Source organism: Lissotriton vulgaris, chromosome 12 (genome assembly GCF_964263255.1).
Source record: "Lissotriton vulgaris chromosome 12, aLisVul1.2, whole genome shotgun sequence".
Taxonomy (NCBI): Eukaryota; Metazoa; Chordata; class Amphibia; order Caudata; family Salamandridae; genus Lissotriton; species Lissotriton vulgaris.
The window spans coordinates 756,107,961-756,122,357 of NC_141700.1; the positions used below are offsets into that span (position 1 = coordinate 756,107,961).

At 49.9% G+C, this 14,397-nt stretch overlaps 1 protein-coding gene across 1 annotated transcript in view; it reads left to right on the plus strand.

Annotated features, from left to right (window-relative positions):
• Nucleotides 1–14,397, plus strand: part of TNFSF12 (TNF superfamily member 12) — a 210,558-nt gene that overhangs the window by 165,748 nt on the left and 30,413 nt on the right. The window contains exon 4 of the mRNA XM_086946056.1: nucleotides 13,232–13,267. Within this exon, the coding sequence (XP_086802182.1) occupies nucleotides 13,232–13,267 (36 nt within the window). The remainder of the gene's footprint in view (nucleotides 1–13,231; nucleotides 13,268–14,397) is intronic.

Here is a 14,397-nt window from a genome sequence, read left to right on the forward strand (position 1 = left end):
TTTTTTGGATGTGACCCTGAGTTTTGAACATGACAAATGGAATAGCACAACATATACGAAAACATGTAACACGAAAAATCTTTTACAAGCCACAACCTTTAATCCAGATTACTTAAAACGAAGGCTAACAAAGCCAAACGTTAGCTCTCAATAGAATAATTTCAGATTTATGAGGTTATGAATTAAAGATTAAAGCATTGTCTGAGGCGTATGAAGAACATGGGCATGGTAGACAGACTTGGGATGTAAGTGCACATAGGGAAGTATAGATTTACTAATCCTAACTCCACAACAATATACCTTGAAGATATATATATATATATATATATATATATGTGTGTGTTACCAAGATACATGTATGTGCAGTTATAGAACATCTATACATACCTGTCCGTATTTCAGTTTTGATATTTTGCCCTCAATGTTCTGAGACATCAATAGTCTGCTTTCGATATCCAGGGCGCACACCAAGGAATGCACGGAAAATAAGGCAGTCAAGTATTTTGATATCTATGGATTCTAAAGAGCAAACATTGCTGTGCAGCTGACTGAAATCACAAGGGCATCAGAGCTGGACTTTCACTCTAGGGGTGGTAGGAATGTCTTACTCTTGGAGGGTCCTGGAGGTCTAGAATCTAGATGCAAGCAACACTTAGATAATATGTAATAATTTGAACTTTCAGGCAGAAATATGATTTCCTTTCGGAGAAGGGAACCTTTCTTTTAGCAGTTAGCACCTCAGCCCCGAGTGTATGCATTCTGGAAGGTACCAAGGTGTCGGTACGACTGGGGCAGCTCTGGTAGGACACACGCGTTATAAAGGTTTGCATGCAGATTTTAGTTGATTCATACTTGTTTCAGGTGCAGCTGCGATGCAAATCAGTTAATCGGGCGGATGCAGATCACCTTGTAAGGCACCTGCCCCATCATCTCTAGGAAGCTAAGGTACCTGCCCCATCATCATTAGGAATGTAAGGTACTTGCCCCATCATCACTAGGAAGGTAAGGTACCTGCCTCATCATCACTAGGTAGGTAAGGTACTTGCCCCATCATCACTAGGAAGGTAAGGTACTTGCCCCATCATCATTAGGGAGGTAAGGTACCTGCCCCATCATCACTAGGCACGTAAGGCACCTGCCCCATCATCACTAGGAAGGTAAGTCCCCTGCCCCATCATCACTAGGAAGGTAAGGTGCCTACCCCATCATCACTAGGCAGGTAAGGTACCAGCCCCATCATCACTAGGAAGGTAAGGTACTTGCCCCTTCATCACTAGGAAGGTAAGGTACTTGCCCCATCATCACTAGGAAGGTAAGGTACTTGCCCCATCATCACTAGGAAGGTAAGGTACCTGCCCCATCATTACTAGGAAGGTAAGGCACCTGCCCCATCATCTCTAGGAAGCTAAGGTACCTACTCCATCATCATTAGGAAGGTAAGGTACTTGCCCCATCATCACTAGGAAGGTAAGGTACCTGCCCCATCATCACTAGGTAGGTAAGGTACCTGCCCCATCATCACTAGGAAGGTAAGGTACCTGCCCCATCATCACTAGGAAGGTATGGTACCTGCCCCATCATCACTAGGAAGGTATGGTACCTGCCCCATCATCACTAGGAAGGTAAGGTACCTGCCCCATCATCACTAGGAAGGTAAGGTACCTGCCCCATCATCACTAGGAAGGTAAGGTACCTGCCCCATCATCACTAGGCACGTAAGGCACCTGCCCCATCATCACTAGAAAGGTAAGGCGACCGACCCATCATCACTAGGCACGTAAGGCACCTGCCCCATCATCACTGGGAAGGTAAGGCGCCCGACCCATCATCACTTGGCACGTAAGGCACCTGCCCCATCATTACTAGGAAGGTAAGGTACCTGCCCCATCATCACTAGGAAGGTAAGGTACTTGCCCCATCATCACTAGGAAGGTAAGGAACCTGCCCCATAATCACTAGGCACGTAAGGCGACTGCCCCATCATCACTAGGAAGGTAAGGCACCTGCCCCATTATCACTAGGAAGGTAAGGCACCTGCCCCATCATCACTAGGAAGGTAAGGTACCTGCCCCATCATCACTAGGAAGGTAAGTCACCTGCCCCATCATCACTAGGAAGGTAAGGTGCCTACCCCATCATCACTAGGAAGGTAAGTCCCCTGCCCCATCATCACTAGGAAGGTAAGGCACCTGCCCCATCATCACTAGGAAGGTAAGGTACCTGCCCCATCATCACTAGGCACGTAAGGCGACTGCCCCATCATCACTAGGAAGGTTAGGCACCTGCCCCATTATCACTAGGAAGGTAAGGCACCTGCCCCATCATCACAAGGAAGGTAAGGTACCTGCCCCGTCATCACTAGGAACGTAAGTCACCTGCCTCATCATCACTAGGAAGGTAAGGTGCCTACCCCATCATCACTAGGAAGGTAAGTCCCCTGCCCCATCATCACTAGGAAGGTAAGGCACCTGCCCCATCATCACTAGGAAGGTAAGGTACCTGCCCCATCATCACTAGGCACGTAAGGCACCTGCCCCATCATCACTAGGAAGGTAAGTCACCCGACCCATCATCACTAGGCACGTAAGGCACCTGCCCCATCATCACTGGTAAGGTAAGGCGCCCGACCCATCATCACTAGGCACGTAAGGCACCTGCCCCATCATCACTAGAAAGGTAAGGTAGCTGCCCCATCATCACTAGGAAGGTACGGTACTTGTCCCATCATCACTAGGAAGGTAAGGTACCTGCCCCAACATCACTAGGAAGGTATGGTACCTGCCCTATCATCACTAGGCACATAAGGGGACTGCCCCATCATCACTAGGAAGGTAAGGTACCTGCCCCATCATCACTAGGAAGGTAAGGTACTTGCCCCATCATCACTAGGAAGGTAAGGTACCTGCCCCATCATCACTTGGAAGGTAAGATACCTGCCCCTACATCACTAGGCTAGTAAGGCGACTGCCCCATCATCACTAGGAAGGTAAGGCACCTGCCCCATTATCACTAGGAAGGTAAGGCACCTGCCCCATCATCACTAGGAAGGTAAGGTACTTGCCCCATCATCACTAGGAAGGTAAGATACCTGCCCCATTTTCACAAGGCACGTAAGGCACCTGCCCCATCATCACTAGGAAGGTAAGGCACTTGCCCCATCATCACTAGGAAGGTAAGATACCTGCCCCATTTTCACAAGGCATGTAAGGCGCCTGCCCCATCATCACTATGAAGGTAAGGCGCCCGACCCATCTTCACTAGGCACATAAGGCACCTGCCCCATCATCACTGGGAAGGTAAGGCGCCCGACCCATCATCACTAGGCACCTAAGGCACGTACCCCATCATCACTAGGAAGGTAAGGTACCTGCTCCATCATTACTAGGAAGGTAAGGCACCTGCCCCATCATCACTAGGAAGGTAAGATACCTGCTTCATCATCACTACGAAGGTAAAGCACCTGCCCCATCATCACTAGGAAGGTATAGCACCTGCCCCATCATCACTAGGAAGGCAAGGCACCTGCCCCATCATCACAAGGCACGTAAGGTGCCTGCCCCATCAGCCCTAGGAAGGTGAGGCACCTGCCCCATCATCACTAGGAAGGTAAGGCACCTGCCCCATCATCACTAGGAAGGTAAGGCACCTGCCCCATCATCACTAGGAAGGTAAGGTACCTGCCCCATCATCACTAGGAAGGTAAGATACCTGCCCCATCATCACAAGTCACATAAGGTGCCTGCCCCATTAGCCCTAGGAAGGTAAGGCACCTGCCCCATCATCACTAGGAAGGTAAGGTACTTGCCCCATCATCACTAGGTAGGTATGGTACTTGCCCCATCATCACTAGGTAGGTAAGGTACTTGCCCCATCATCACTAGGAAGGTAAGGTACTTGCCCCATCATCACTAGGTAGGTAAGGTACTTGCCCCATCATCACTAGGAAGGTAAGGTTCTTTCCCCATCATCATTAGGAAGGTAAGGTACCTGCCCCATCATCACTAGGAAGGTAAGGTACCGGCCCCATCATCACTAGGCACGTAAGGCACCAGCCCCATCATCACTAGGAAGGTAAGGTACTTGGCCCTTCATCACTAGGGAGGTAAGGTACTTGCCCCATCATCACTAGGAAGGTAAGGTACCTGCCCCATCATCACTAGGCACCTAAGGCACCTACCCCATTATCACTAGGCACGTAAGGCACCTGCCCCATCATCACTAGGAAGGTAAGGTACTTGCCCCATCATCACTAGGAAGGTAAGGTACCTGCCCCATCATCACTAGGCACGATTAGGCACCTGCCCCATCATCACTAGGCACGTAAGGCACCTGCCCCATCATCACTAGGACAGTAAGGTACCTGCCCCATAATCACTAGGAAGGTAAGGTACTTGCCCCATCATCACTAGGAAGGTAAGGTACCTGCCCCATCATCACTAGGAAGGTAAGATACCTGCCCCATCATCACTAGGCACGTAAGGCGACTGCCCCATCATCACTAGGAAAGTAAGGCACCTGCCCCATTACACTAGGAAGGTAAGGCACCTGCCCCATCATCACTAGGAAGGTAAGGTACCTGGCCCATCATCACTAGGAAGGTAAGGTGCCTACCCCATCATCACTAGGAAGGTAAGTCCCCTGCCCCATCATCACTAGGAAGGTAAGGCACCTGCCCCATCATCACTAGGAAGGTAAGGTACCTGCCCCATCATCACTAGGCATGTAAGGCACCTGCCCCATCATCACTAGGAAGGTAAGTCGCCCGACCCATCATCACTAGGCACGTAAGGCACCTGCCCCATCATCACTGGGAAGGTAAGGCGCCCGACCCGTCATCACTAGGCACGCAAGGCACCTGCCCCATCATCACTAGGAAGGTAGGGTACTTGCCTCATCATCATTAGGAAGGTAAGGTATCTGCCCCATCATCACTAGGAAGGTAAGGTACCTGCCCCATCATCACTAGGCACGTAAGGCGACTGCCCCATCATCACTAGGAAGGTAATGTACCTGCCCCATCATCACTAGGAAGGTAAGGTACCTGCCCCATCATCACTAGGAAGGTAAGGTACTTGCCCCATCATCACTAGGAAGGTAAGGTAACCGCCCCATCATCACTAGGAAGGTAAGGCACCTGCCCCATTATCACTAGGAAGGTAAGGCACCTGCCCCATCATCATTCGGAAGGTAATGTACTTGCCCCATCATCACTAGGAAGGTAAGATACTTGCCCCATCATCACTAGGAAGGTAAGATACCTGCCCCATTTTCACAAGGCACGTAAGGCGCCTGCCCCATCATCACTAGGAAGGTTAGGCGCCCGACCCATCATCACTAGGCACGTAAGGCGCCTGCCCCATCATCACAAGGAAGGTAAGGCGCCTGCCCTATTATCACTAGGAAGGTAAGGTACCTGCCCCATCATCACTAGGAAGGTAAGACACCTGCCCCATCATCACTAGGAAGGTAAGGCACCTGCCCCATCATCACTAGGAAGGTAAGGCACCTGTCTCATCATCACTTGGAAGGTAAGGTACCTGCCCCTACATCACTAGGCACGTAAGGCGACTGCCCCATCATCACTAGGAAGGTAAGGCACCTGGCCCATTATCACTAGGAAGGTAAGGCACCTGCCCCATCATCACTAGGAAGGTAAGGTACTTGCCCCATCATCACTAGGATGGTAAGATACCTGCCCCATTTTCACAAGGCACGTAAGGCACCTGCCCCATCATCACTAGGAAGGTAAGGCACCTGCCCCATCATCACTAGGAAGGTAAGATACTTGCCCCATCGTCACTAGGAAGGTAAGATACCTTCCCCATTTTCACAAGGCACGTAAGGCGCCTGCTCCATCATCACTAGGAAAGTAAGGCGCCCGACCCATCATCACTAGGCACGTAAGGCACCTGCCCCATCATCACTGGGAATGTAAGGCGCCCGACTCATCATCACTAGGCACCTAAGGCACCTGCCCCATCATCACTAGGAAGGTATGGTACCTGCCCCATCATTACTAGGAAGGTAAGGCACCTGCCACATCATCACTAGGAAGGTAAGATACCTGCTCCATCATCACTAGGAAGGTAAAGCACCTGCCCCATCATCACTACGAAGGTAAAGCACCTGCCCCATCATCACTAGGCACGTAAGGCGCCTGTCCCATCATCACTAGGAAGGTAAGGCACCTGCCCCATCATCACAAGGCACGTAAGGTGCCTGCCCCATCATCACTAGGAAGGTAAGGCACCTGCCCCATCATCACTAGGAAGGTAAGGAACCTGCCACATTATCACTAGGAAGGTGAGGCACCTGCCCCATCATCACTAGGAAGGTAAGGCACCTGCCCCATCATCACTAGGAAGGTAAGGTACCTGCCCCATCATCACTAGGAAGGTAAGATACCTGCCCCATCATCACAAGGCACATAAGGCGCCTGCCCCATCATCACTAGGAAGGTAAGGCACCTGCCCCATCATCACTAGGAAGGTACAGTACAGTACCTGCCCCATCATCACTAGGAAGATAAGGCACCTGCCCCATCATCACTAGGAACGTAAGGCACCTGCCCCATTATCACTGAGAAGGTAAGGCACCTGCCCCATCATCACTAGGAAGGTAAGGCACCTGTCCCATCATCACAAGGAAGGTAAGATACCTGCCCCATCATCACAAGGCACGTAAGGAGCCTGCCCCATCACCACTAGGAAGGTAAGGCACCTGCCCCATCATCACTAGGAAGGTAAGGTACCTGCCCCATCATCACTAGGAACGTAAGGCACCTGTCTCATCATCACTAGGAAGGTAAGGTACCTGCCCCATCATCACTAGGAAGGTAAGGTACTTGCCCCATCATCACTAGGAAGGTAAGGTACCTGGCCCATTATCACTAGGAGGGTAAGGCACCTGCCCCATAATCACTGGGAAGGTAAGGCACCTGTCCCATCATCACTGGGAAGGTAAGGCACTTGCTCCATCATCACTAGGAAGGTAAGGTACCTGCCCCATCATCACTACGAAGGTAAGATACCTGCCCCATTTTCACAAGGCACGTAAGGCACCTGCCCCATGATCACTAGGAAGGTAAGGCACCTGCCCCATCATCACTAGGAAGGTAAGGCACCTGCCCCATCATCACTAGGCTCGTAAGGCGCCTGCCCCATCCTCACTAGGCATGTAAGGGTCCTGCCCATCATCCCTAGGAAGGTAAGGTACCTGCCCCATCATCACTAGGAAGGTAAGGTACCTGCCCCATCATCACTAGGAAGGTAAGGCACCTGCCCCATCATCACTAGGAAGGTAAGGAACCTGCACCATCATCACTAGGAAGGTAAGGAACCTGCCCCATCATCACTAGGAAGGTAAGGCACCTGCCCCATCATCACTAGGAAGGTAAGGCACCTGAGCCATAATCACTAGGAAGGTAAGATACGTGCCCCATCATCACAGGGCACGTAAGGCACCTATCCCATCATCACTAGGAAGGTAAGTCACCTGCCCCTTCATCACTAGGAAGGTAAGTCACCTGCCCCATCATCACTAAGAATGTAAGTCACCTGCCCCATCATCACTAGGAAGGTAAGTCACCTGCCCCATCATCACTAGGAAGGTAAGTCACCTGCCCCATCATCAATGGGAAGGTAAGTCACCTGCCCCATCATCCCTTGGAAGGTAAGTCTCCTTCCATGCCCCATTATCACTTGGAAGGTAAGGTACCTACCCCATAATCACTAGGAAGGTAAGGAACCTGCCACATTATCACTAGGAAGGTAAGTCGCCTGCCCCTTCATCACTAGGAAGGTAAGTCACCTGCCCCATCATCACTAAGAATGTAAGTCACCTGCCCCATCATCACTAGGAAGGTAAGTCACCTGCCCCATCATCACTAGGAAGGTAAGTCACCTGCCCCATCATCAATGGGAAGGTAAGTCATCTGCCCCATCATCCCTTGGAAGGTAAGTCTCCTTCCATGCCCCATTATCACTTGGAAGGTAAGGTACCTACCCCATAATCACTAGGAAGGTAAGGAACCTGCCACATTATCACTAGGAAGGTAAGTCGCCTGCCCCTTCATCACTAGGAAGGTAAGTCACCTGCCCCATCATCACTAAGAATGTAAGTCACCTGCCCCATCATCACTAGGAAGGTAAGTCACCTGCCCCATCATCACTAGGAAGGTGAGTCACCTGCCCCATCATCACTAAGAATGTAAGTCACCTGCCCCATCATCACTAGAAAGGTAAGGCACCTGCCTCATCATCACTAGGAAGGTAAATCACCTGCCCCGTCATCACTAGGAAGGTAAGTCACCTGCCCCATCATCACTAGGAAGGTAAGTCACCTGCCCCATCATCACTAGGAAGGTAAGTCACCTGCCCCATCATCACTAGGAAGGTAAGACACCTGCCCCATCATCACTAGGAAGGTAAGTCTCCTTCCATGCCCCATGGTCCCATCAGTGAGTCAAGCCATAGGTCACCGAATCCTAGGATGTATCAGCAGGCGGACCTGTCTGCCCGGCCTGCTGGCTCCGTGAGCTGTCTGCACGCCGCAGCAGACGGCCGAGGAGTGCAGCCAGCATTACCAGAGTAAGAGGGGGCTGAAGATAGACCACTCGAGGTGCTGGAGGGCACGTCAAGGAGCCGCATGGGCATAATTAGGAGGTTATACTGGGAAACGGCATAGGGGTAAGCACTATACCTTTGTGAACCGGTGCCACCATTTAATGGCTAACTTGCAGCGGGTGGTTCAGATTTGACCATAGTATGTGTAAATGATCAAATATAATTTAACCTGGGAGCTTACGTTGGCCTAAAGCATTTTAAAGGAATGCACTTCAGATGGAAGCAAATGACATACAAACTTCTGGTTCTATTAGGAAACAGATCTGAAATCGATTGTTATTGGTGGTTCCTTCTGGAATCTTTCAGAGGAATAATTAGTTTCAAGAAATGCATGCAAATGAAAAGTGAGTGTCCAGCCACTGACGTCAAGCATGCATATCTTGCGGTATCTCGTCCCCTTTCCTCCAGTGTGTTTGCTTCTTGTGTCTGCCACTGATGTGTCTCTTCACACAGCTCTCTTTCATTGCTCGCACATAGATAGTGCCATGGGCCAGGGCAGCTTTCCTCTAATGCCATCTGTGACAAAGGCCAGCAAATCAAACTGCATCAAAAACAAACAAGAGGGGCACATAAAAAGCAAGTTAAAATAGAGAGCATTTAAAATTTTATATTCAAATGTACCCCTTTGCACAATATTTTACATTAAAGGGTGTATCCTAAAAATAAAGATTGAAAACACTGGAGTTTCTATTCTCTCCTCCTGCCCTCCCCCCACCGAGGCACTGAGCATCGAAGGCTGCAGAGACTTTCCAAAAGGAAGTGCGGCCTCAATCATCCTAGCGTGCAGAGTGGGATGGCCTGAAGCGCCTGAAGCTAGCCCGGACTGGCTGGAGGCGCTGGTCGTGGCACGTGGCCACTTGGCAAGCAGGGCTCTGCAACATAAACAGCTCTGTTGAATGCTCGTGCTCTGAAATAGACCGATGCTGGGCCCGGATCAAAGCAGCCAAGATCTGCACCACACAAGTAAACATTCCCTCACACATGTGCTGTCCCCTGGGAACGCCAAGAAGGTTAGAGAGACTCACGCGGGGCAGTTCAATTTCCCATCAGCTTGCGTCGGAGGCGAGGAAGTTTTAAAAAAGAGAATAATAAAATTGCTTCATTTTAGCCTGAAATTGTGAACCTCCCATTTAAATTGCTACTGGCGACTTGAAACTGCTCGAAAAGGCAATACAAGCAGGTTATGAAAATCCGAAGTAAAATATTGGACTGAGATAGTTCAAATTGCAGGCAACAGTCAGAATTGAAACCTACAACTAATTTACGAATGCCCTCATGCAGCGTCACTGAATTATATATTCATGCCCTTAGAAAATGATATAAGGTATAGTTGTTAAAAACCATAATAAGGTCCAGTTATCGCACTATGTGCTTCCAGGTGTCTGGTCATCAGCTCCCCGTGCCAGCCCCAGCTCACCTGGTCATTGGGTCACCACCAGATGCCTCCCAGAGATCCTTAGTCCGCTGCGTTCAGAGTGCCCTGCAGGCCCTAAAGTCCAACCCCGGTGGTGGGTCTGCGAACCGCTCCGATGAAGAGGAGCTTTTGAGAGGGACACAGGTGCGACTTCGGCACATTGATGGAGAACCCCAGCAGGTGCAGGGGGTCGGCCGTCGTCTGGAGGTGGCTGACGAATGTCTGGGGCAAGCCTGCCTTCAACAACCAGTCGTCGAGGTAGGGGAAGAATGAAACCCCTAACCTGCGAGATGAGCTACGACCACCGCCATCACTTTCGTGAACACCCGTGGGGCGCTGGTAAGGCTGAAGGGGAGCACAGTAAACCCCCATGTGCCTTTCAAACACCCCAGCCATTGTCCCAAGCCACTGATACTCACGGGGGAAGGGCAGCGCTTTATGAATCCTGTTTGATTGACTGACTGACCTCCTATATCTCAAGCAGGCCTTCAGACACCCCCAGACACCCCCATGTGCCTTTTGTGGAAGAGGTGTGGCACAGCGGCCAGGGTGCCTGACTTCGGACCACAGGGTTCACGGTTCGGTTCACGGTTCGATCCCCGGTTCCGGGGGCAGGTTCGCCCAGCACCTTGTGACTCTGGGCAATAGCTTGCCTAATCTTCCCGACGGCCCTCAGCACCCTGACACCTCTCTGGGGGTATCTGTCCACTTTACAAATGCTGGTATTTCATTTCATTTTTCAAACACCCAGCCATTGTCACAAGCCTCTGATACCCTTGTGGGGTAATGGCAGCGCATTATAAATCCTGTTTGATTGATTGAGCGCCTAGATCCCCAGCAGGCCCTCACTCTGCCCCTGAGACACCTCCTCTTGGCCCTTGTCAATGTGCCTCTGGAGACCCTCAGATTGCCTCCCACCTGGCTAGTCCTTAAAAATTCCCCCAGTCAGTGCTTAGCGACAACGGTGTGGCCTCAGGCACCCCCAGAATACCTCAAAACAACCTTGCAGCACCTCAGGCACCTCTTCCTGACCTAAAAGTTCAGCTCTGGACCCAGCCAGCTAGTTCTTTGATAGCCCCATCTTGCCTTCAAACTAGCCCAAAATGATACTAAATTGGACTTTAGTTGGCCACCCCGTCCCGCTGGTTAGCCTTTCGATATTCCATTGCACCCGATAGGGTCACCAGATTCAAAGTGCTTGTACCTTACTCGCCATCATTCGTTTATGTCTGCCTCTCACCTTCTGAGTAGATTCACTGTTCTTTTAGATTCACTGTTCTCGTCTGTGTCACTTTGATGACAGTGGACACTTCATCTCTATCTCCGTATAATTTACCCTTGGCTGCCACCTGTAGGTCAGGATTGGTAAATTCAGAGCTACTTGTGCAGCCTTAGGTTGTCTTTCTTGTTTTCATCCTCCAACCCGTCTCTCAAGATCATTTAAAGCTAGGGAAGGCTCGTGTTTGTTTGCATTGTGAATGCCAGGGGCTAGCATAATGTGGACTTTTATCAAATGCAATGTGCATGAGGCAACTCAGGCAGCAGGGGTCGGACAGGGGCAGAATATGGGGAGAGTATGTAGAGTGGTCGTTACAGAAAGCCACACAGGAGAAGGTCGCTGGTTCTGCTGTTGGACACCTGAGTGGAATGACCCTTTCAAGCAACTTTGATTCATGTCTTTTCTCTGTCTTTAGAGGTCACACAAGAATTGTTGTAGGGTCTTCTAAGCACTATCTCGCTGCAGCTGTGGCAATCCTGAATGATAACTGAGGACATTTGTTAGACAGGGAGGTTGTGACACACATTTAGTTCCTCATCTATACAAGACTGGACGGTTCAGTCGGACTTCAGTCCTGTCGTGGCATTAACATTCGTACCTGGAAGATGACTTTCTGCCATTATCGCTTCGACCAGGGGGATGGAGGGTTACCATCTGTGCATAGTCCAGGTGGCCTTCTGCAGGGGGCCCTCTCTCATTCCAGCCCCCTGACAGCATCTCTAAAGAAGGGATTATGTCTCCCTGTTTTCCAGCCTGGTCCTTCTGCTTCATTGAGGAGGAAACTTTGCACCATCGGGTTCTTTCCAGCGGTCTGAAAAACTGTTTAAGATGGGGGTGTCCAACATGCGCCCAGGATGCCCAGATCCTTGCCAGATGTTCATAATATCCACATGATGCATTCATGGGTCATGGACAGCTATTCTCCTCTATGTAGTTGCTGTTATCCAAACAATTTACCATGGGTCTCTTCATACCGAACCTACATTGTGCACCGGTGGTCTCAAAAACAAGTATTTCATCATCAGCGACCAACCAACCTGTGGCGAACAGCTGCAGAAACTCGTCTTGTCCACTAGATCATCCTTCCTAGTAGTGGAGGTGAAGAATGAATGGTGTTATTGTTGATAGAACAGGTGAAAATAGGAACAGTAATTGTTGTAGGAGTAGTAGCATCAAAGGATGCACTGATAGCATTAGTAGTAATGCCTACTATATTTCAACGCAATAAATTGTTCCCTCTTCATCTGTATCGTGCTACTCATTTTCAAAAGTAGATGCAATGGGGCGATGAAAGGGACTCAGTGCAGTCGCCTCCTCATGTTTATGTTCTGTTTGATGAAATGGGAGGAGTTGAAATTGACTCGATAAGTTTGGTATCTGAAGATTTTGGAGTCTATGAAATAACATGAATCCAAGATAAAGGTGGCTTTGGGCAGACCCAATGCCAGGAGTAAGCGCTGCAGGCAGGAGTTACACATTGATATATTTATATCCCCAGCCGCAAGTCTTGTCGCTAACTCCAGTGATGGAGGTGAGCCTTCCTGGTCCAGGCTGGGGCTGGTCAGTCCAGTGATGGAGGACCATCTGGGATAATAGGGTGCTCTCAGGACCAGGTCCCAGCCTGGTGAATGCTGCCTGACCACACTGTGGATAAGGGAATCTACAGCAGTGGTATGTGAAGAGTATGGCCACTCTCATACAGAGACATTTGCACTACCAGGGACCTTTCACTAGCAATCACCAGGGAAGCTGGGAGAGCTTCTGTCCTTTCCCACTGATGCCTCTTTTCTTCTGGGGGTCCTAATCTCAGACAGATGGTGCATGTGTTGGTGTGGATATTGGCATACATTCTTTAAAGTGTTTTTGCTGTATAAATTAATCACCTCTGATCTGTGTGTCTTTCCTTTTTTTCAGTAAAATCTGGAAACGGCCCTCCGCAAGCCCAGGCAGGTAATTATACGCTGACTTCTGCTGTACACACAGCGCGGGGGCAGGGCTGTTGCAAGGGATTGTGGTGCTTGGGCAAGGTACATTTTGTGTGACTCCCCCTCCCCTTTCCTTTTTGGCTCCATGTGGCTATGTCCCAGTTCACTGGGTTCATAAATGGCGCCCCAGCTGGTAGCACTGTTGGCTGCCATCTGCCTGACCTGTGTCTAGATACAACCAGGGTTGGACTGGGAGAGAAACTTGGCCCCGGGCACCAACATCAAATTTGCCCCTATTAGCAAATCATATAGCTAAAAAGTGACCCTCATTTACAAATCTGTGCTGTTCTTAACTTGAACATACATGGTGTATAGGTGTTTAGCAAGGTATGGGAGACTGCATACAATATGTGCTCACTGCAGGCAATGTTTGTGGTAATATGAAGCAAATCAACAGTAAAACCCTGCTCTCCAGACCATGAAACAGCCAAACACCCAGCCTGCATACTGACCTCTCAGACCAGCCCCTCTGGCACTGCCTGGTTGCTCTATATGGAGGTTGCTTCATATAGAGATTGCCCTTCACAGAGAGAAGACGGAGAGGTCTGTATGGATTGTCACCCAGATGCTGTGCAGCATGTCTAAAATGGGAAGAAATAAAGCAGATGATACGGCCGGCCCTGTCATTTTTTAGGTGCGTGCTCCACATATGCGAGCGACCACAAAATCACATAGAACTCTTTTTCTTTTTATTTGCAGATCCTAGTGGGATCAGAAAATAAAAATAAAAATGTTCGAAAGTTTTATGCACCACTGTGAGTGTGAGCTTCCAAGCGCTAAGTGAGTCTGAGCGTCACTAAGGGCCGAGTGAGGGAGTGCGTTTCTGTTCCCTCTTGCCAGGGTAGCTGCAGCCGCTCAGATATTATCTTGGTTCCTCTTATGCTTGTTTGTCCACCAAGCAGCGCCCCTTGGGCTTGCTGCATTCAGCTCCAGTGTGTTACAGTCACTCGGTGACTGAGTGATTGCCTGATGCAGCTTCACTGTGAAAACTCATCATACAGGTAGGTGCCTGCTACTGAGCCCAGCCTGCAACCTGGGGAGAGGATGTAGCCTAACGGCTAGAGCTGTCGACCTCGAAGCTTGGGAATCGGGGTT